The 22,406-nt window shown below is 47.7% G+C and overlaps 2 protein-coding genes across 4 annotated transcripts; both read right to left on the bottom strand.

Moving 5' to 3' along the window:
- Positions 1 to 1,324: 1,324 nt before the first annotated feature.
- Positions 1,325 to 4,503, bottom strand: LOC100689806 (inositol monophosphatase 1). Its single transcript, XM_005476890.4, has 9 exons — positions 4,416 to 4,503; positions 4,189 to 4,285; positions 3,736 to 3,869; positions 3,424 to 3,528; positions 2,925 to 2,970; positions 2,746 to 2,854; positions 2,556 to 2,664; positions 1,891 to 2,042; positions 1,325 to 1,814 (listed from the first exon to the last, which is right to left on the bottom strand). Exons 2-9 carry the CDS (start codon positions 4,246 to 4,248, stop codon positions 1,666 to 1,668), a joined length of 864 nt encoding a protein of 287 aa, XP_005476947.1. The 5' UTR covers positions 4,249 to 4,285; positions 4,416 to 4,503; the 3' UTR covers positions 1,325 to 1,665.
- Positions 4,189 to 22,341, bottom strand: riok1 (RIO kinase 1 (yeast)). 3 transcript variants are annotated; one of them, XM_019347870.2, is made up of 18 exons: positions 22,140 to 22,341; positions 21,366 to 21,537; positions 18,981 to 19,083; positions 18,600 to 18,669; positions 18,473 to 18,515; positions 18,214 to 18,306; positions 18,025 to 18,137; positions 17,832 to 17,912; positions 17,520 to 17,606; positions 10,366 to 10,503; positions 10,189 to 10,292; positions 9,980 to 10,086; positions 9,823 to 9,888; positions 9,629 to 9,745; positions 9,495 to 9,548; positions 9,167 to 9,295; positions 7,931 to 8,084; positions 4,189 to 4,285 (listed from the first exon to the last, which is right to left on the bottom strand). In XM_019347870.2, exons 1-17 carry the CDS (start codon positions 22,190 to 22,192, stop codon positions 7,974 to 7,976), a joined length of 1,641 nt encoding a protein of 546 aa, XP_019203415.1. In that variant the 5' UTR covers positions 22,193 to 22,341; the 3' UTR covers positions 4,189 to 4,285; positions 7,931 to 7,973. The 3 variants fall into 3 exon arrangements, with proteins under 3 accessions (XP_019203415.1, XP_013121507.1, XP_013121508.1); XM_013266053.3 differs by lacking the exon at positions 4,189 to 4,285 and having other exon boundaries at positions 7,840 to 8,084; XM_013266054.3 differs by lacking the exon at positions 4,189 to 4,285 and having other exon boundaries at positions 7,840 to 8,084; positions 21,378 to 21,537.
- Between the last annotated feature and the right edge of the window lie 65 nt (positions 22,342 to 22,406).

Raw genomic sequence — 22,406 nt, 5'->3', positions numbered from 1 at the left:
AGTGCCTCTGAATGTACACTTATGTATATAAAACTTGGCCATAATAATAACCAGGTCAGTTATATTTACTTTATCAGGCTTCTTTTGTAGATCTGTACAGTTTTCTGTAAGGCCAAACATCCTTCCAGAATAAAAGAAAGACTTCAGCACTTTGTTTTAAAATCAGATTACAAATTTGACAGCAGAAGGACTGAATGATGGGCCTCAGCCAGAACAGCTGGACAGATGTTTCAGCGTGATCAGAACATAGGCTGCAGCTGACATCAATATTCTCTTTGAAGCCTTTCTGGATAAAGAGTCTAAGGGACTTGGATAGAAAAGCGTCTGGACTTCTTTAAGTTGCTTGAGGACGTTTCACCTCTCGCGCCAAATCACAACAACGGTCACCTGTAGGTGCTTTATATTGCAAGGTCGACCCTACAACAATACATACAGAGAAAAACCCAACAATCATATGACCCCCTATGAGCAAGCACTTTGGTGACAGTGGGAAGGAAAAACTCCCTTTTAACAGGAAGAAACCTCCGGCAGAACCAGGCTCAGGGAGGGGGACGTGCTGTGGAAGAGAGCTAGGTTCCATCATCGACCATATCGCTCCAAGTCAGACATAGTTTCCCACTTTAATGACCGACTCTGAACCAGTATCAAGAAGGTTAACTTTGCTCTCCCTAGCATCGCTCAGCATTTTCAGGCCTGATTGGTGGAGGTGATAACAATGATGTTGGTGGTGATGAAGGTGATTACAGGCATTCTGCTTAAAATGTGAAACAATCCGTGAATGAAGCATATTTGCTTGTTACCCACAGCAACAGGTGATCAGGATAAGAGCCAGTTCAGAGTGCACAGGTGCATCTACAGTAGACAGACAGCAAGGCACAGGAGGAAGAGGAGGGGAACGAAGAAGACCAAGAACAATCATCACTGATATTTTGTCAGCTATTGTAATCCATGTCTGTCCTGTTGCTGCAGCCTCTGCTGCTTTTACTGAACTGTAAACATTATTGTAATGTACATAAATCTGGAGTGCATCTACTGTAGAGACTCTCAGAAGTCTCTGTATCACCTACAGGACACTACTGCGCGTCTGTTTTAGAGAGTTTGGAACTGGCCCCATGAATATACCCTCATAGATGAAACAGGGTTTAAACTGGCGAGGGGGAGGCGGAGACACAGCAGCATAACAGCGGGGTTCTCTCCTCACGTTTCTGTGGCCTACAGGATATGAAGAGCTGGATCACATTCCCAGGGAAGGGAAAACGTTGCCTGATGTGGATGAAGTGTTCCGACATGACGCTGCAGAATTACCCTCAGCGACTCACAGCGATGCGCTTTCCACTGAGATTTAATTGTGCTAATTTTAGCACTGGCATATCATTTTGGTAAACACACTTTCAATAAACACTTCCTGTTACCGATGGCTTTCGCCCCCCGACTTAAGCTCCGCCTTCCGTCTAATGATTGGCCTCAGCAGGATCATTGAAGTCTGACATCACCATGGTCATCTGAGAGACACTTGTTTAGTCTAAATCAGTCATGTGTTCAGAAGGTTTGAGCTCACCAATCAGGAACAGGAATGTTTGCGCGCAGATTTTTATTGGTTCATTGATCACAGAATACGTTACTGTCTCCAGCAGCACACTTCCTGTCAGCTGACTTACAGTCTGTTCACACCTGTCGCCCCACACACACACACCTATGTTGGTCATCATCGTCACGGCTACAGGGGAATGGCCGGATCACCTGAGCGATGCGACTGGCTACGGCAGCGGAACTGGCAGCGATGACTCTTCGGGACATCATGTCAAACTCTGAGCCTGAGGACACACTGACCAATTAGACAATGCCCCGCCCCTAAAACAGGTGACATCATGACATGTGGCAGATACAGACCGTCCGTATCTATGATGACTCCTCCAGCTTCCCGGACAATGATGGCGGAGGCGGCGATGTCCCAGCAGTGCATCCCGATGTGATAGTAGGCGTCGGCACCGCCTGTCGCCACCTGACACATGTCAACCGCTGCTGTGCCCAGTGCACGCACTCTGAAACACGCAACATGTCAACACAAATGCGGCAAAAAAAGTGTCGCCAACATTTAAAGAGACATCCCGTAAAGGTCAAAGTTCAAAACGCAGAAAGAGCTTTGAACGAGCCTGGAAGAGACCAAAGAGGTAAGTAGGTAGGTACAGGTGTGCCAACAGGTCAGAGAGCATGATCAGTACAGATGTAGAGGTCATGTGACCTTCACATCTTTTAGGAAAGCTTCGGGTGTGAAGCCCACAGAGGTTGGAAGGTTGGTCGGACCTGAACACCACACCAACCCTGAGACTGACCTCAGACCTCTCAGCTATTCCTGCACTTTGAGCTGCTCTGTAATGGATCCCATCAGTGATCAATGAAGCACTCTGAGCTGGAAGAAAGGTGCTGTATAAATAAAGTTTGAATCAGTACACCAATGAAATTAAGAAGAAACAAAATCAGGATTCAAACCTCAGATTCACTGCAGGTACACTGAGCGTGTTCAAAAAGCAGGGCCAGGGGGGCCAGGGCCTTACCCGTGCACAGGAAGCTTCAGCAGTTTGAAGATGTTGGATGTCACGGTGGACAACGCGAGGTCATCACGCTCTGCCCCGATCTCTGTCACCACCACACACTGGCTGATATCTGATTGAGACAAAGGTCAGCATGAAGCTGGATCCACCTTAAATGCACGCCACACAAGCATGATGTCCTGTGTGATGTCACCTTCCTGTCCAGAGACGTGCAGCGGCTCTCCGTTCAGGAACGCTCCTCTTCCTCTCTGAGCATGGAACAGTTTGTCATCAACACAGCTGTACACGATCCCGAACTCCGTCTGAGAACAACAGCACGAGTCAGTCGGACCACTCTGACCCCCGACCCCTGAGACTGATGGCTCAGCCTACCTGCTTGTTGACAGTGAAGGCGATGGAGATGGCAACAAACGGGAACCTGATGAGAGACAGCAAAGGGTCTCTTACAGCAGTGCTTCCCAAAGTGGGGGGTGCATTGCGGGGGGAATGCTTGGACACTGCTAGCATAATGGACAGGTTTTTGAAAATAATTACAGCATAAAGATGGTTTGTTTTTCGCTTTATTTTATTGCTACCTTTAATTTATTGCAGTTTACAATAAAAACAAACTGCAGTAGAGTTTGAAAACAAAATATGCGTGTGTGGTTGGACGATGTGTTTGTGCCGGGGGGGGGGTTCTTCTAAAACAAAAGGGGGCCTAGCAAAAAAAAAAAAAGTTTAGGAAGCACTGCTCTAACCTCTGTTACCTCACGTTCTCCAAGGGCAACGACGGTCCTAAGACTTCATGTTTTCAGGTTCTCAAACCTTTGTGGGGTTTTAAACTGGGGACACCATATGTGTATGAGTTCATAATGTGGGTGGAGCCACTCACCTGTGGACAAAGTTCACGGTCCCATCAATGGGGTCGATGATCCAGGTGGGGCAATCAGTCAGCTCTACACGCTCACCTGCAGCCGCAGACTCCTCCCCGATGAACCTGAGGTCACAGGTGAAACATCATCTACCTGCTAACTTCCTGCCTGCTGTCACTAGGCAGACTTTAAAACAGTTTACAGCCTGGGCGTCCAATCTGAATCCAGTTTGTGTAACAGGTCACTCCCCAGAGTTCATGCTGGATTAATTAGTCGACTGTGACACAATGAAACAAAATAAAGACAGTTGTGACAGTAAAACTCAGTAGAACCTGTGCTGAGGATACTGGCTCCTGATGGCAGACGAGATGATCATCTCAACTCGTTGGTCCGTTTCTGTCACCAGATCAGCCGGAGAGCTTTTGAGTTTCACTTCCTTCTCCTGTTGGAACGCCGTCAGCACCACCTGGTGGCACAAACGCAGGTAATGGCACACAAACGTTTGTGTGTGTGCGCGCGCACTTCTTCATGCGCTTCACGTGTGTATGTGTCCACTCATGCACGTCTGTGCGCTCGTGCATGTGTGTGTGTAAACTCTGCTCCGTGACATTCCTGAATGTCCCTAGGAAACCTGACCGCTCGCTGAACCTCAGTGACATCACCCGTAGCCGATTGGACGGCTGCTCAGTCAGGATTCACACCTGAAGCACCTGTTACAATTAAAAACACCACACCATGACCTGTGACCTCAATGCTGTGCTGTGATTGGCTGCTGTGTCACTTACCTTACTGGCCTGTTTAGCAACGGAGATGCCGAAGTTCAGACAGTCAGTCCAGTCGGCCATGGTGAGTGGGCGGTGTTGGCGAGGAGGAGGAGCAACACTGAGGACACGAAGAGAAGGAGAGAAAGCAATGAAACCAGAGAGAAAAGAAGAAATCAAAAGATGAAAGAAAGAAGAGACTGAAACACACGACGAGCAGGAGGAGAAGAACCCAGGAGCAGTGTTCACACCTGTGACATGAAGAAGAAGAAAACTGCTGCAAACATCTCAGCTTATTCCTCTTTTATGATACAAACAGCCAATCAGAGCTCACCTCCCACCACCTGCAGCACAGCTGACCAATGCAAGCTCTGCTAGGAGCACCAGGCTCCTCCCCTTCATATCAACCTCATCCACTAACACTCCATGTGAGCGTGCTCAGAATCAGTATCAGGAACACGGAGTACAGCATGCTGTGTATGTGTGTGAGAAGCTTGGGGGCACTGGAACAGGAGCAAACAGACTCTGGAGGTTCTGCCTACGACTCCCAGAGTGCATTTCTCTTCATGTCTGTGCTGCAGGGCTGGTGCCATAACAGCAGAATTATAGAGGGCTTCCTCTGGGCCATTCAGACTGTTTAGGCAGAATTACCTGAGGCTGTGTCCCAATTCAGGGTCTGCACGCTTGAAGTACGCATTTCAAGTGCGATTACGTCACCGCCACGCGACGACGGCTGTCCCAATTCAAAGTGTACTTCAAATGCATACTCCAAATGCGCCGTCAATTTCCCCAAATATCAAGCGTGGTCCGGTGCACGCTTCCTGGCCCCATACATCCCACAATCCATAGCGCGGCGGTGGGTGTGGATAATTTTGCCGCAAAATACAGCAGAAGGGAGCGGCTGAAGAGTGAACTGTCAAAAGTAAGTACTGAATATTATGTCACTTATTTATGTGCAAATGTTTAAGAACATTAAAACATTACTGTTGGCCACATGTCGGCAAAGTTGTGTGACATTAGTGATGTTTGTACTTTCAGCGGTAACTTGGTTTTAAAGCCTTTACTTCTAAATATATATATAGTTGACTTTAATCTTACAGAGAACGTGATGATTTTCTGGATAATTAAAGTCAGTCATATATCCACAAACACAACAAGCTGAAAGTCAGTGATGCTGCTCGGTTTGCAGTCCTGAATATGACGGCACAAGCAGGATTCACTGCACTGTTAATGTTAGCTATGTTATATTGCTGCCTCTGTTCGGTGGTGTCGAGCCAAACGGACTTTAACGTGTGTTTGAACGAGCTGACGGTTCACTCGTTAAGCTGAAAGAAAGATGCTTTAATCACAGGAGTCACACATGTGTCCACTGGACCATCTGGGAACTCTTCTTGTTTAGCACTCGTAATAACACAAACACTAAATCCTCCTTCTCTTGTGCTGTTTTGTAGCAGTGTGTACACCTGAGACTGTCACCTGTCTGTCTGTCCTGCACTCTCTCTCTGTTTCTTTCTCTCTGATTGTGGAATAAAAGTATGAACATGTATTTATAAGTTACACTTGTGTTTGAATCCTGCAGCTTATCACACATTTGATTTCCATGTGTGACAACTGCAAGTGTCCAGAGTGAGGACAGACTGAGGGACCCACTGCTGCACATCATCTGTGAGGCTTTGCACCCCTGATGATCCACCAGGACAAACTCAGCAGTGTGTGAGGAAGAGGAGGAGGAAGAGCCAGCAGCAGCTGACAGATGGAGAGAATAGACAGACTGTTCCCTGTTTGTGAAGGACTGCTAGGAAAGTTTAACATCACTAATTGTCTGTCCTGAATCAGTCTTATTAGGTAATGTTCAAATAATGTTATCATCCCAGTGTTTTCAGTGTGGGAGAAAGTACTCAGGGCCTTCAAGTTACACACTATGAAAGGCAGCAACAAGTTTCATATTCAGAAACCTAAAGTATGTATCAGCAGCAGAATGGAGCTAAAAATAAATGTTTGTTTCAGTTCTATGAAGCTTTGAGTATTTTGGATTAGTAGCACTGCTGTGTTTGTTGCATCCTATTGCTGTAATTGTTTATATGCTTTATATATTCTGAGCTAAGTTGATCTATAGTGTTACATCATATTCTATAAGGATGTTATGTGTTTGTATAGTTTCTGCCCAGTTTGACCCATTTAGCAGAAGTCAGCCTGTTTAAGGCTCTGATATCTATTCTGTATGACTTAAAGCAGTTATGACATGGTCTGATTTTCTCACCCAATAAAGGAATATTTCATATATCAGTCTGATCTTCATTCTATCAGAAACAGTTATCACAGCTTGTACGTTTTCCTTTTTACACATATATGTAAGCATTGAGCCAAATTTAGTAATGCCAACATACTGAAGGAACAATATTTGTCTCTTATATATAATACATCTGTATATACACTGTCAGAGATGCTTGTCTTTGAGTGAAGATTTAAGGTGATAGGAAATATAAATAACTGCAACATGCATCTTTGACCCAGAGTTCAAGCTCATATATATATATAAATAATCTGACAATACTATAATATTGTCCATATTATATTAACATTACCACAGTGAGATGACTTTAGTCTCATGAACAACATTAGCTAATTATTATTTACTAACTAATCTTGAAATGACTGTTCAGTACAGAAATGAAGCCCAACTATCATGTTTTACAGTCCTGTGGTCTCAACTAATCAAAGTGATGTCATGACAAAAATGAATGAACAACAAAACATTTTTCTCCTTCATTTCTGTCACACAAAGCTGTTTGAAACGTTTCTCGCGGTTAGTATCATGGTTGCTAGGCAACCTGAACAGCGCGACGAAGGCTAGACCGTCCCATTTCACAAGCCTCTCACTTCCGCACTTCCCGTACTTGTAGTACGCACCGTACGTAGTACGCGTAGTGTGGGTACTTCAAGCGTGCATACCCTGAATTGGGACACAGCCTGAGAGTGCGAACTCTCACCGAGGATTATGGGTAGTGTAGTGTTTATGACAGCTGGAGGACGGACTTCCTGTAGGAGTGACCTCTGAGTCCTATCTGAAAGGGGTTTTTTACCTTCAGGTATAAAGAGGCGTCATTGAAGAGAGGGGCTAAACACGCTGACAGCCCTGTCACATGACTGTGTTTAAAGCACAAGCTCTGCTACAGCTGGCATAAATATAGTTCACGTTTTAAAAGCAGACAGCCTAATTGTAATCTGATTACATTTCATGCTCACATGTGATGGCAGACTGAGATCCAGTCATGAAATGATGTCAGAACACATTTTAAAGCGCCTGAGTATCAACTTAATTGGCCTCAGCAGGTCAACTTGGATCCACAAACCGGGTCCGAGTTCACCTGGACGGAGGGGCGTTTCCAAGGTGAATCAGGATCACAGATTCAGGCTGATCCAGCTCATCTCACAGCGGCTTAAGTTTTCCCAACAATGTTCCCGAACATGACTCATCTTCCACTGCCATGGCAAATCCAGCTGTCACCACTGACGACTGACGATCAATGCAGAAGGGGAGGAGTCAGAGGGAGAGGGTGGGGAGGACTTTATTTATAGACCAAACCCAGCAAGGGGGTGGGGCTTCAACCAATGAATAATCAGAGCAGAAACTGCGAGCAGTTTGGTCACATGACTCTTGCAAACACGACACCATCATGGGAAAAAACTTTATTTGTACAAATTAACTGAATAAAGTTTCTTTTGTTCATAAAGTTCACCAGCAGCTGCTCTCAGCTCTACTCACTGGTGATTGGCTGTTAGGTGGAGGTTGAGGCAGGAAGTACTCATTATCTGCCCTTCTTCATCTTGGCCACCTTCTCCTTCCTCTTCTTCACGTGTTTGGGTACTTTGGTTCGACGTTTCTCTCGCTGAGCCTCCTTCACCATCTTCTTCCTCTCCTGAAAGGAAACATGGCAAGACGTGATGTCAGGAACACAACACTTTGACCTCTGACTTGTGGCAGCAGCCATCTTGTTATTAATAACATGACAGTTCCCAGTGCTCAGAAAGACTGTTTGAACCAAGTTTTCTGAGGAGCAACCTGCTCTTCTGCTGTGTGCTTCCTGTTTGTTTATAGCTCTGTATGTGTGTTTGTTATTTACTCCTCCAGCCCGAATAACTACGTCTAATAATTGGCCTTGTGTTTGTACATGTGCAACAAAGCTCCACATGCAGGAGGTAAACACAGTCGGAGTAAATAACACTGAAGAGGAGCATATACAAGAAGACTTTCACACTTCTCAGACACAACCTTTGATTTTATTTAAGTGCCATTTAAGCTCCGCCTCTTTGCTCTTCACCGTGTGTAGACAGACTCATTAAACTATGACATCACTGCTGCTGCTGTGTGTTTGTGGGCTTAATGATGTCACACACCGCTCATAGACACGCTTCTACTGCAGGTCTATTTTTAGTCGTGTTTCCATGACGATGACGGAGTGCTATCAGTTTAAACGAAGCCCTGCAGCAAAAAATGATCATCATCTGCCATTAATCAGTGCTGGACCCATAAACACGCTCAGCCTCTCTCTAACAAACGGAGGCACCGCAGACCTTCAGGCTGTCAGTAGTTTAACCTTGCTGGCAGTGGGCAGTGCAACCACTCCTAGCCTGCTTGTACGTTCAGCTCTGGTATCATTTGTAAAATCCCAGGTGACATCTTTCAGATTTCTTGTGTTCACACCAGTTTCAGAAAACTGGCCTCTGACCTTGAATTCAAAGTCGCTTCAAACTCGTTGGACATTTTTGGTGAACGTTGTCTCAATCTCAAGTTGTCGCTTTCACAATCTTGGGTGTGCAAACCGCCCGCCCACCCAGCAGGGTGTCGACATACCCCACAGTCAGCTGCACCTGACGGTGAAACACTAGCACTCACCCCAGCTGTCTTAGCTAATTCTAGGCCAACCTTCCTTCTGTTGAACAGAAGAGCCAGCTGCAGAAACACATAAACCCTGAACACCAGAATCGGCTGCTGCTTCACCTTTCTGTCTATCGGAGCATCTTCACTCTGCTGCTGCTCCTCTTCATCCTCCACCTCCTCCTCTTCATCCTCCTCTTCTTCCTCCTCTTCCTGTGAGGAGGAGCAGTTGTCCTCCAGAAGAGCGGGAACCTGAGGAGACACCAGACAGGTGAGATCACCTGAGCTGTTTAGGCCCTTTCAGCATCTGACCCACTCAGTTCTCCTCTCTGTGGAGCTGTTTAACTGCCTAGAGTGGTTTTAAGGCGGTAGCCACGGAACGAGACCTTCCTCCTAAAATACTCCACGCCCATGCTACGCTACGCTAAGGGCAGCCTGACTAGTGACGTACCGTCTGAACTCCAGAGAGGTCCTTCTTCAGCCCTGTCAGCGTCTGGTACAGAACCTGAGAGACGCAAAATACCTTCATCATCATCATCATCATCATCAACGTCATCATCAGCATCATCGATTTCGGGTTCTTACATTGTCATTCTGTCCACTGATGGCCGACTCTTCCTCCTGCTTCTTCATCAGGTCAACGTCACGCTCATAATGACTCACCTCAGTCAGAGTACGGGGGATGTAGGCTTTCTTAAACACCTGAGGGGTCAGAGGTCAGAAGTGAGACTGGCTCAGAAAGGGCAAACTCATCAGTGTAAGCAGCTGTGAGGCGTCACCTCCTCGTCCACGCCATCCTGACTCGATCGCTCCTCCGACGTCCTCTCAGCTGCAATCACCATCGCCTGCACAATCAGAGAGAAGTGCACGGGGAGGTGTCAATAAAACAAGTTCCGCACGTTCTTCTAAAAACATGACCGATGCAGCTTTTAGCACCTTGTCCAGGTATTGGTCGATGTTCTGGCTGGTGATGGACGGGTCAGTGATGAAGTCAAAGAGCTCCCTGACCGTCATCACAGCCACGCCATGCTTCACAAAGAACTCTGGGAAAGAAGACACAGTGCAGTCAGAGGCCAGAGCACGACATATTCAGAAGAACCTACTCTTCACTTTCAACCTGTTATTGTGAAAAAAGCCCCTCTCACCATTGATGTTGCTGCAGTCCTTCCGCAGGAACTCCAGGGCGTGAGGATGATCGTGTTCCACCGACTGTGACACATCGATGATGTAGGCGTCTCCGCTGTGATACCTGCAGACAGCCGGAAATACATCAAACACACCAAAGGGTCCACAGGAAGTTTACTTTGAAAGAGTCAACTCACAGCATGTTGAACTCGCTGAGGTCGGCGTGGACGAGTCGAGCGTCCTGAAACATCTTCCTCATGTTCTGTATGACCTGCAGGTAGAGTTCCCGAGCCTTCGACTCCGAAAGTGAGGTGTTCTTCAGCAGAGGGGCTGGACTGGCCGATCAATGAAGGAGACAGCGATCAATACAGGAGACAGCGATCAACGCAGGAGACAGCGATCAACGCAGGAAAACGATCAACGCAGGAAAACGATCAACGCAGGAGACAACGATCAACGCAGGAGACAACGATCAACGCTGGAGACGGCGATCAACAGGAAAACGATCAACGCAGGAAAACGATCAACGCAGGAGACAACGATCAACGCAGGAGACAGCGATCAACGCAGGAAAACGATCAACGCAGGAAAACGATCAACGCAGGAGACAGCGATCAACGCTGGAGACAGCGATCAACAGGAAAACGATCAACGCAGGAGACAGCGATCAACGCAGGAAAACGATCAACGCTGGAGACAGCGATCAACAGGAAAACGATCAACGCAGGAAAACGATCAACGCAGGAGACAACGATCAACGCAGGAGACAACGATCAACGCTGGAGACAACGATCAACGCTGGAGACAGCGATCAACGCAGGAAAACGATCAACGCAGGAGACAACGATCAACGCTGGAGACAGCGATCAACGCAGGAAAACGATCAACGCAGGAGACAGTGATCAACGCAGGAGACAGCGATCAACGCAGGAGAAAGCGATCAACACTGGAGACAGCGATCATCGTGGGAAAACGATCAACACTGGAGACAGCGATCATCGCGGGAAAACGATCAACGCTGGAGACAGCGATCATCGCGGGAAAACGATCAACGCTGGAGACAGCGATCAACGCAGGAAAACGATCAACGCAGGAGACAGCGATCAACGCAGGAGACAGCAATCAACGCAGGAAAGCGATCATCGTAGGAAAACGATCAACGCTGGAGACAGCGATCAACGCAGGAAAACGATCAACGCAGGAGACAACGATCGATGCAGGAAAACGATCAACGCAGGAGACAGCGATCAACACTGGAGACAGCGATCGACGCAAGAAAACGATCAACGCAGGAGACAGCGATCAACGCAGGAGACAGCGATCAACGCAGGAAAACGATCAACGCAGGAGACAGCGATCAACGCAGGAAAACGATCAACGCTGGAGATAGCGATCAACGCAGGAAAACGATCAACGCTGGAGATAGCGATCAACGCAGGAAAACGATCAACGCTGGAGACAGCGATCAACGCTGGAGACAGCGATCAACGCAGGAAAACGATCAACGCTGGAGACAACGATCAACGCTGGAGACAGCGATCAACGCAGGAGACAGCGATCAACGCTGGAGACAGCGATCAACAGGAAAACGATCAACGCAGGAGACAACGATCAACGCTGGAGACAGCGATCAACGCAGGAAAACGATCAACGCAGGAGACAGCGATCAACGCTGGAGATAGCGATCAACGCAGGGAAACGATCAACGCTGGAGACAGCGATCAACGCAGGAGACAACGATCAACGCTGGAGACAGCGATCAACGCAGGAAAACGATCAACGCTGGAGACAGCGATCAACGCAGGAAAACGATCAACGCAGGAGACAGCGATCGACGCAGGAAAACGATCAACGCAGGAGACAGCGATCAACACTGGAGACAGCGATCAACGCAAGAAAACGATCAACGCAGGAGACAGCGATCAACGCAGGAGACAGCGATCAACGCAGGAAAACGATCAACGCAGGAGACAGCGATCAACGCAGGAAAACGATCAACGCAGGAAAACGATCAACGCAGGAGACAGCGATCAACACAGGAGACAGCGATCAACGCAGGAGAAAACGATCAACGTAGGAAAACGATCAACGCAGGAGACAGCGATCAACGCAGGAAAACGATCAACGCAGGAGACAGCGATCAACACAGGAGACAGCGATCAACGCAGGAGAAAATGATCAACGTAGGAAAACGATCAACGCAGGAGACAGCGATCAACGCAGGAAAACAATCAACGCAGGAAAACGATCAACGCAGGAAAACAATCAACGCAGGAAAACAATCAACGCAGGAAAGCGATCAACGCAGGAGAAAACGATCACGTAGGAAAACGATCAACGCAGGAGACAGCGATCAACGCAGGAAAACGATCAACGCAGGAGACAGCGATCAACGCTGGAGACAGCGATCAACGCAGGAAAACGATCAACGCAGGAAAACGATCAACGCAGGAAAACGATCAACGCAGGAAAACAATCAACGCAGGAGACAGCGATCAACACTGGAGACAGCGATCAACGCAGGAGAAAACAATCAACGTAGGAAAACGATCAACGCAGGAGACAGCGATCAACACAGGAGACAGCGATCAACGCAGGAGAAAACGATCAACGTAGGAAAACGATCAACGCAGGAGAAAACGATCAACGCAGGAAAACAATCAATGCAGGAAAACGATCAACGCAGGAGACAGAGATCAACGCAGGAAAACGATCAACGCAGGAAAACGATCAACGCAGGAGACAGCGATCAACGCAGGAGAAAACGATCAACGTAGGAAAACGATCAACGCAGGAGACAGCGATCAACGCAGGAAAACAATCAACACAGGAAAACGATCAACGCAGGAAAACGATCAACGCAGGAGACAGCGATCAACGCAGGAAAGCGATCAACGCTGGAGACAGCGATCAACAGGAAAACGATCAACGCTGGAGACAGCGATCAACGCAGGAAAACGATCAACGCAGGAGACAGCGATCAACGCAGGAAAACGATCAACGCAGGAGACAGCGATCGATGCAGGAAAACGATCAACGCAGAAGACAGCGATCAACGCAAGAAAACGATCAACGCAGGAGACAGCGATCAACGCAGGAGACAGCGATCAACGCAGGAAAACGATCAACGCAGGAGACAGCGATCAACGCAGGAAAACGATCAACGCAGGAGACAGCGATCAACACAGGAGACAGCGATCAACGCAGGAGAAAACGATCAACGTAGGAAAACGATCAACGCAGGAGACAGCGATCAACGCAGGAAAACAATCAACGCAGGAAAACGATCAACGCAGGAAAACGATCAACGCAGGAAAACAATCAACGCAGGAAAACGATCAACGCAGGAGACAGCGATCAACGCAGGAGAAAACGATCACGTAGGAAAACGATCAACGCAGGAGACAGCGATCAACGCAGGAAAACGATCAACGCAGGAGACAGCGATCAACGCTGGAGACAGCGATCAACGCAGGAAAACGATCAACGCAGGAAAACGATCAACGCAGGTAAACAATTAACGCAGGAGACAGTGATCAACACTGGAGACAGCGATCAACACTGGAGACAGCGATCAACACTGGAGACAGCGATCAACGCAGGAGACAGCAATCAACACTAGAGACAGCGATCAACGCAGGAGACAGCGATCAACGCAGGAAAACGATCAACGCTGGAGACAGCGATCAACACTGGAGACAGCGATCAACGCAGGAGAAAACGATCAACGTAGGAAAACGATCAACGCAGGAGACAGCGATCAACACAGGAGACAGCGATCAACGCAGGAGAAAACGATCAACGTAGGAAAACGATCAACGCAGGAGAAAACGATCAACGCAGGAAAACAATCAATGCAGGAAAACGATCAACGCAGGAGACAGAGATCAACGCAGGAAAACGATCAACGCAGGAAAACGATCAACGCAGGAGACAGCGATCAACGCAGGAGAAAACGATCAACGTAGGAAAACGATCAACGCAGGAGACAGCGATCAACGCAGGAAAACAATCAACACAGGAAAACGATCAACGCAGGAAAACGATCAACGCAGGAGACAGCGATCAACGCAGGAAAGCGATCAACGCTGGAGACAGCGATCAACAGGAAAACGATCAACGCTGGAGACAGCGATCAACGCAGGAAAACGATCAACGCAGGAGACAGCGATCAACGCAGGAAAACGATCAACGCAGGAGACAGCGATCGATGCAGGAAAACGATCAACGCAGGAGACAGCGATCAACGCAAGAAAACGATCAACGCAGGAGACAGCGATCAACGCAGGAGACAGCGATCAACGCAGGAAAACGATCAACGCAGGAGACAGCGATCAACGCAGGAGACAGCGATCAACACAGGAGACAGCGATCAACGCAGGAGAAAACGATCAACGTAGGAAAACGATCAACGCAGGAGACAGCGATCAACGCAGGAAAACGATCAACGCAGGAAAACGATCAACGCAGGAAAACAATCAACGCAGGAAAACGATCAACGCAGGAGACAGCGATCAACGCAGGAGAAAACGATCACGTAGGAAAACGATCAACGCAGGAGACAGCGATCAACGCAGGAAAACGATCAACGCAGGAGACAGCGATCAACGCTGGAGACAGCGATCAACGCAGGAAAATGATCAACGCAGGAAAACGATCAACGCAGGTAAACAATTAACGCAGGAGACAGCGATCAACACTGGAGACAGCGATCAACACTGGAGACAGCGATCAACACTGGAGACAGCGATCAACACTGGAGACAGCGATCAACGCAGGAGACAGCGATCAACGCAGGAGACAGCGATCAACGCAGGAGACAGCGATCAACGCAGGAAAACGATCAACGCAGGAGACAGCGATCAACGCAGGAGACAGCGATCAATACTGGAGTAAGGGACTGGTTAGGAGTTAGTGTTGGTTGAAATAAATGTAAATTCGTATAATTCAGTGGACGTAGCGTCCACAGTGGGAGAAACGTTTCATCAGGCGACTCCTTCAGTGTCAGCTCACTGCAGGTTTACAACAGCACATTTACACAATGACCTAAACCTGCCCACTGAATCAACTTAGGTCAGTTCCTCGATCATTAATATGCAGATTGTCATGATCATTGATCAATGGCCATGAGTCCCATTCACAGAGAGCTGCGGAATGGCTGCAATCACAGCATTGTAAGATGGTGACAGATGTACCCTTAGGCCCCCTCCTCGATTCAGAGACGGTCTTTCCCTTTTCACGTAAATGGCCTCCTTGACTCCGCCCTCAAACCAGTGTTCCTCCCTGTCCAGGATGTGTACATCCTCATCATTGAAACAGTGTCCACTGGCCTGTAGGTCTAAATAGATTGCAGAGTCCTGGCCTGATGAGGTGGCTCTCATGTGTTGTAGCCAGAGGTTGTTTGGTTTCCCTGATGTATGCTGGCAATCCTCCTGGCACTTAACAGCGTACACCAGGGGTCGGCAACCCGGGGCACTCCTGCCACAGCTGGCATGCGAAGGGTTAACTGATGCCACGACATGCAGTGAATTCATCTGAGAAGGTGCATTAAAAAAATAAATGGCCGGGCCACCAGTGCACATCGCAAATTAGTTCGTGTAGACACATAAGTTGTGCCGCTTCTTAATGACGGTATCTTAGCTAACAACCCCGACTACTAGATTCAGCTTGTAATTGGCGAAAAATCACTTAGCCTACCGGTGAGAGGGATGCTGCTAGCTGGCATTTTTTTCTCTCACACGCAGAGTGTCCTCAGGTCTGACTGCTGGACACTCGGACACCTGTGTCTCTGAGTGGGAGACCAGAGATCACATTAACATCCTTGTATTAACAACCATGCCATATTGGTCCACTTTATTTTCTCTTATCATTGTTGTGAGGAGACCATAAATAGCATTTGCATTTGCGCAGTTCCTGGTGCTGGTGTTCTTGTTATGGAGAAAAAGTGTTTGTTGTTTTCAAATAGGTGATCTGCCAACATCTGTGAACAAATACAGTTCTATAAAACTGTTCTAGTGTGTAACTGTTGATATAGAGCATTATTACATGGTAAATGACAAATGGCCTGTATTTGTATAGTGCTTTACTAGTCCCTAAGGACCCCAAAGCACTTTACACATTCAGTCATCCACCCATTCACACACATTTACTGCTAATGCAATGGTTGATGTGGCACTTTGACTTCTGAGGAAATTTTAGATGGCACTCATCATCAGAAAGGTTGGCGACCCCCGGCGTACAGTACATTACTCTGTTTGTGTCGGGGGACTCGATCGCAGCGTGTTTTGGGGTTTAAAAGCCACAGAGAACCGGCGTTTAGAGAAAATGTGTCTCAGCTGTTCCGATACTCCTGACAGGTACAGGATCACTGAGGGTTTCCACTTAGGCAGCAGTTGTCCTTCTCTCCTGGATCGACTGGAGCTTTCTTTAGGTGCCTTCCCAGCTTTGACAAAAGTCCAGCTGGGATAACCACATTTACTCAGGGCCTTCTAGATGTGCTGTTCTTCTGCCTCCCTGGCCGCTGTGTCAGTGGGGATGGTGTTCGCTCTGTGTTGTAGCGTCCTGATGACACCCAGTTTGTGCTCCAGTGGATGATGAGAGTCAAACCTTAGATACTGATCCGTATGCGTAGGTTTTCAGTACACGTCAGCATTTAGATGTCCCCCATTACTGATGGAAATCTCACAGTCTAAGAAGGCTAACCTGCCACTTTTCATATCCTCCCTGGTGAATTTGATGTGTCGGTCCACCGAGTTAATGTGATCCGTGAAATGTGGTAGTACGTCCTGAGATTTGATTTTCACCCAGGTGTCATCCACATATCTGAACCAATGACTTGGTGGTGTTCCAGGGTAGGATAGCAACGCCCTCTTTTCCACTTCTTCCATGTACAAATTGGCCACGATGGGTGAAACTGGGGAACCCATGGCACACCCATATTTCTGCCTGTAGAACTGACCCTTGTATGTGGATTCCTGTTTCATCTGAGGCTGAATCTCAGGCAGCACCTGCAATCAGCCATCTTATATGGTGTTTGCTCACACGTGCACAGTAGCTTTAGGCAGTCCTTACCAATGTGAACATGTCTTGATGCATGTTCAATCATCCAGGTAAGTCCTAAAAAACTGATTGTGTTCATCTGGACGCAGCGTTGTCAGAAACCTTTCATTATCATCCAGATGAGTTTCCAGAGTCAGGTGACTGCAGGTTTCTGCAGCCTTATCAAAGTTCAGGTTAGTTTGCTGAGCTGAAGACAGCAGTTAGAACTGAAAACTGTTAAACTGTAAAATCACCTTAAAGTCAGTGTAAGACTCTGCTGATGTGATTGATTATTAATCGGACCGATGCTTACACGTTGTCTTTTCCAATGAACCCCATCAGCAGAACATGGCTTCTGAGGAGGAGAGGTTCTGGGCTCGGGATTCCCGCCGTCTGTAGCCTGAAACACACACAAACCCGCGAGTTCTACCAGGTTCTAGCAATCAGAACAAGTTCTGACAATGGGACAGGTTCCATGTTTTTAACAGGTTATACAATCAGAGCGGGTCCATGTTATCAGTAAGAACATCTCTAATGGACTCTAACGCTCAACACAGGCTTTACTGGGTTCTACCAGTCAGAACCAGTTCTGTTTGGTTCTGGGTGTGGTTACAAAGGTTCTGACCTGATGAGGTTCCTCATCTCCTTCTCTGCCCATGTTCTCACCATCTTCCGGGGGTTTCCTTTACAGTACCCATGACGGAACCTGCAGAACAACAGGACAAACTGTTCCTGAAGGAGCCTCCTGCTGTACCTGGAGCCAACAGGAAGTGCTCGCGGTGTACCTGAGCGCTGTTCTTCTGTGGTGCCGGACTCACCTGAACTCCCCGCTGACGTACTTGTCGCGGTCTTTGAACAGCAGGATGGACGTCTTGTAGATCTTGATGGCTCTGCTGTCCCCAGCTGCTGTGCTGGCGTGATAAACGTTTGCCTGAGAGGGACGAGTATTGATCAGCGCATGTGTAACCATTCAGCGTATTGATCGAGCGATTACTGAATGGTCTGACCTCCTTCCCGGTGCTGATGCAGCCGTTGATCTCGGAGATAATTCCTCGACTCAGCATCTTAAAGAGAATCATTCGAGTTCGAGGGTCTAACACCTGAAGAAGAAGAAAGCATCAGCTGCTTATTGATCTTCACCTTATTATCTTTAACCTCCTGGCAGTTCTTTCCTAAAGAACTCAGTAAAAGTGGAAGCGTCACATCACAACAACAGTCGCCTTAAGGTGCTCTAGATTGTAGGCCAGAGCCGCTACAGGAACTCACCTGTTCTACTGTGGCTCGATCTGATTTGTCCTTCACTCTGTACCTGTGGAGAGAAGCCAATCAGGATGTGAGTCACAGCAGGAACACCCCGGCTGATGTCAGCATCATCAGCTGCTCTCAGACTCACGTGTCGGCTTCCCTCTGTTTCTGCATCGTCGTCACTTTATTAATCACCGAGTCTGCGTAGTTCAGTTTGTCTGCCAGAAAACAAAGACGATCAATCACTGCAATCGATTCCTGATCATAACTAAAAAGCCTACACCAACGTTGGACCAGAGACGCAGACTGGAGGATGCTTCAATGGCTCCAGACCTCCACAGCGGCTTATAGCAGGCCGTTGGGTGCAGGTGATCAATCAATATGATCAATATGATCAATACTGGCAATCAGCTGTAAGCAGACAGGTCGTTCTGAAAGGCGGATGAAACGTCACATCGATGTCGTTTAAGAGCTTCACGAAACTAAAAAGCTGTGTGTGTGTGTGTGTGTGTGTGTGTGTGTGGGGTACCCAGGTTGATCTTGTGTTCATATTTCCTCAAAGCTTTGTCAGATGGTGTTGATGATGGCAGCTTCTTGGACGGATTCTGTCTGTTGGACTGCAGACGGAGACTCTGTGCACAAAAATGACTCAGTTTATAACGTCTCTCTCTCACACACACACTCTTCGGCATCAAGCTAGCACTACAGAAGAGGAGCAATGCTGTCAGCTCATTTCTATTAGCTGACACTTATCAGCTCAACAAACATCAGCAAACACAAACTGTGCAGTTTGTCTCAGTGTGTTGCAGCTAAAGGTTCAGCTGCTGTATTTGACAGAGAGAAAGACAGAGAGCTAAGTTCACTCAGAGATGGAGACAGATAAGAAGGAAGGACAGGAGAGGAAGAAGACAGCTTAGAGTTAAAGGAAGGACGCTCATTTAAAGCTCACATGGAAGTCCTCATGGTTTTAAATCTGTCACATTGTGTTTGTTCATAAACCTGCTGCTAATCAAACTGAGGCAGACTGACTGTGTTATTTAAAGGCTGCATGAGAATCCTCTGCAGGATGAACAGGTGAGTTTGCTGCACTGTGATTGGTTTACAGTAGAGTCTGTGACTGCTGCACAGTGGCTGTGGGTTCATGCTCACAGTTAGCTTACAGCAAGTGTATGGAGGGCCAGGAGTACCAAAAACAATTAAATAGCCCATTAAATAATTAATTGAATGTTTAAGTAATGAATTAAAATGGAAAGAAATATGACTCAAGAATATGAGTTTTACATCTGCTCACATCTGGATGAATCCAGGTGTGTACATCCACAGAGAGCAGCAGGTCAGCTGATCACAGCCTGCACACTAAGAAACTCTACTGGAGCTCTCAGTGGAAATGACTGAGTCTTTTCCCCACACTCAGACATTACAGCTGATTTAAAGGTTCCTCCACCTGCTGAATCCACGTTAACCTCTGACTGTACACGTTCCTGTTTGGAGACAAAGTCACCTTCTACAATGGAGGCAACAGGAAATAGAGACTTGTTTTTATTTCTATGCTTTTTATTCTGATTCAAGCTGAGAACAATTAGAATAAACAAAGATAGACTAAAGTTTGTATTCCCATCTATCTATCATTTTATAATTATGTTAATGTAGCACAAGGTTCAGTTAGCTTTCCACAGAAATAGTCCTCCAAAGAACTACTCATCTCCTCCGTTAGCCCTTCTGTTACCTCCTCTGTTAGTCTCTGTGTTACCTCCTCTGTTATCTCCTCTGTTAGCTCCTCTGTTAGCCCCCCTGTTATCTCCTCTGTTAGCCCCCCTGTTATCTCCTCTGTTAGCTCCTCTGTTAGCCCCCCTGTTATCTCCTCTGTTAGCCCCCCTGTTAGTCCCTCTGTTACCTCCTCTGTTAGCCCCCCTGTTATCTCCTCTGTTAGCCCCCCTGTTGGCTCCTCTGTTACCTCCTCTGTTAGCCCCTCGGTTAGCTCCTCTGTTAGTCCCTCTGTAAGCTCCTCTGTTAGTCCCTCTGTAAGCTCCTCTGTTAGTCCCTCTGTAAGCTCCTCTGTTAGTCCCTCTGTAAGCTCCTCTGTTAGTCCCTCTGTAAGCTCCTCTGTTAGTCCCTCTGTTAGCTCCTCTGTTAGTCCCTCTGTTATCTCCTCTGTTAGCCCCTCTGTTGGCTCCTCTGTTACCTCCTCTGTTAGCCCCTCGGTTAGCTCCTCTGTTAGTCCCTCTGTAAGCTCCTCTGTTAGTCCCTCTGTAAGCTCCTCTGTTAGTCCCTCTGTAAGCTCCTCTGTTAGTCCCTCTGTTATCTCCTCTGTTAGCCCTCTGTTGGCTCCTCTGTTACCTCCTCTGTTAGCCCCTCGGTTAGCTCCTCTGTTAGTCCCTCTGTTAGCTCCTCTGTTAGTCCCTCTGTTAGCTCCTCTGTTAGTCCCTCTGTTATCTCCTCTGTTAGCCCCTCTGTTGGCTCCTCTGTTACCTCCTCTGTTAGCCCCTCGGTTAGCTCCTCTGTTAGTCCCTCTGTAAACTCCTCTGTTAGTCCCTCTGTAAGCTCCTCTGTTAGTCCCTCTGTAAGCTCCTCTGTTAGTCCCTCTGTTATCTCCTCTGTTAGCCCCTCTGTTGGCTCCTCTGTTACCTCCTCTGTTAGCCCCTCGGTTAGCTCCTCTGTTAGTCCCTCTGTTAGCTCCTCTGTTAGTCCCTCTGTTAGCTCCTCTGTTAGTCCCTCTGTAAGCTCCTCTGTTAGTCCCTCTGTTAGCTCCTCTGTTAGTCCCTCTGTAAGCTCCTCTGTTAGTCCCTCTGTAAGCTCCTCTGTTAGTCCCTCTGTTAGCTCCTCTGTTGCATAATCAGGTGTTCAACACATACATCATCCATCCTTCCATCTTTTAGACCTGGAAGACTCTGTTGGTTCTTTGACCTCTACTCACTTCCTGTCTCACCTGCAAGCCACCCGCTGCCTGGTTGTATCTTTTGGCCAGATCTGCTGCTGAGCTCCAGGCCCACTCATCCTCATCATCCACATCCTCCTCCTCACTGAAATCCTGCTGCTCTGATGAAGGCAGTGCATCACTGATGCGAGTCAGCTCCACTGACCTGACACTGCAGAACAAAAAAACAAAAGAACAAACAACAAAAACACAGTCAGAGCTGCTGAAATCTCTGTGAAAGTTACTCATACAGCAAACAAGATGTAATGATAAGGGAGGAGGCAGCCCTGGTGCCCCGATGGTCAGGAGGGCAGAGGCCTGAGCTGTGAACTGGTCCCCTCTGTGGAGCTATCAGAGCTCCTCTGTGGGTTAAAGTCGTGGTTCTGTTCTTGTGGCCTGAAGCCTGCTGATTGTATTTATGTAGTAAATATGATGAGCTGAATTTTACCTGACCTGAAACAAGAAGCCCTGATGGCGAGAGGCTGGTTTGTGTATGGGACTGAAACACCGACAGCACGGCCATGGAGACTTACACTGAGAGTGTGTGTGTGTGTGTGTGTAAGGTGACGTCAGTAAACATGACAGAAAAGCTCACACATGAAAGCATCAGCTGCTGCTTCACAGCACAGAAACCCAGGTTACACCTGAGGTTACCTGGACAAGACTGAATCCTGCTATGGAGTGCAGGCCTTAGGTGACCTGTTACCATGGTGATTTAGCCAGGTACAGCCTCACTGTTTACACCGCAGCATCAAAACAAACGAACGAACTCACCTGTCCTCCTCCGCGTCATCAAACTGCCCAGGTACACACGCCGGCTCCGCCATGACGTCAAAGCCTCTCACACAGGTAAACACAGGTAAGCGCTGAACCTTCGAGACCGATTGTGCTGCGCCGCTCCTCGTGTTTGCTCCACTTCCGGGTTCGACCACGTGACTACGGAGAGCGGCGCGGGTCGGAGGATGACGTCACATCACATCCACCGATCCGTCTCTCTCTCTCTCTCTCTCTCTCTCTCTCTCTCTCACACACACACACACA

The sequence above is a fragment of the Oreochromis niloticus genome, linkage group LG18, assembly GCF_001858045.2.
Source record: "Oreochromis niloticus isolate F11D_XX linkage group LG18, O_niloticus_UMD_NMBU, whole genome shotgun sequence".
NCBI lineage: Eukaryota > Metazoa > Chordata > Actinopteri > Cichliformes > Cichlidae > Oreochromis > Oreochromis niloticus.
The sequence above is the reverse complement of the archived record's forward strand: the minus strand, read 5'-3'. Positions and strand labels throughout refer to the sequence as shown.

Coding starts and splice junctions, on each gene's coding strand:
- LOC100689806 (XM_005476890.4), bottom strand. CDS start 4,248: ATGGCCGACTGGACTGACTGTCTGAACTTCGGCATCTCCGTTGCTAAA. Junction 3,870..4,188: donor TTGCTAAACAGGCCAGTAAG/GTAAGTGACACA, acceptor TTGTGCCACCAG/GTGGTGCTGACGGCGTTCCA. Junction 3,529..3,735: donor AGCCAGTATCCTCAGCACAG/GTTCTACTGAGT, acceptor CTGTGACCTCAG/GTTCATCGGGGAGGAGTCTG.
- riok1 (XM_019347870.2), bottom strand. CDS start 22,192: ATGGCGGAGCCGGCGTGTGTACCTGGGCAGTTTGATGACGCGGAGGAG. Junction 18,138..18,213: donor GCATCAGCACCGGGAAGGAG/GTCAGACCATTC, acceptor CGTCCCTCTCAG/GCAAACGTTTATCACGCCAG. Junction 9,889..9,979: donor TCGACCAATACCTGGACAAG/GTGCTAAAAGCT, acceptor CTGATTGTGCAG/GCGATGGTGATTGCAGCTGA.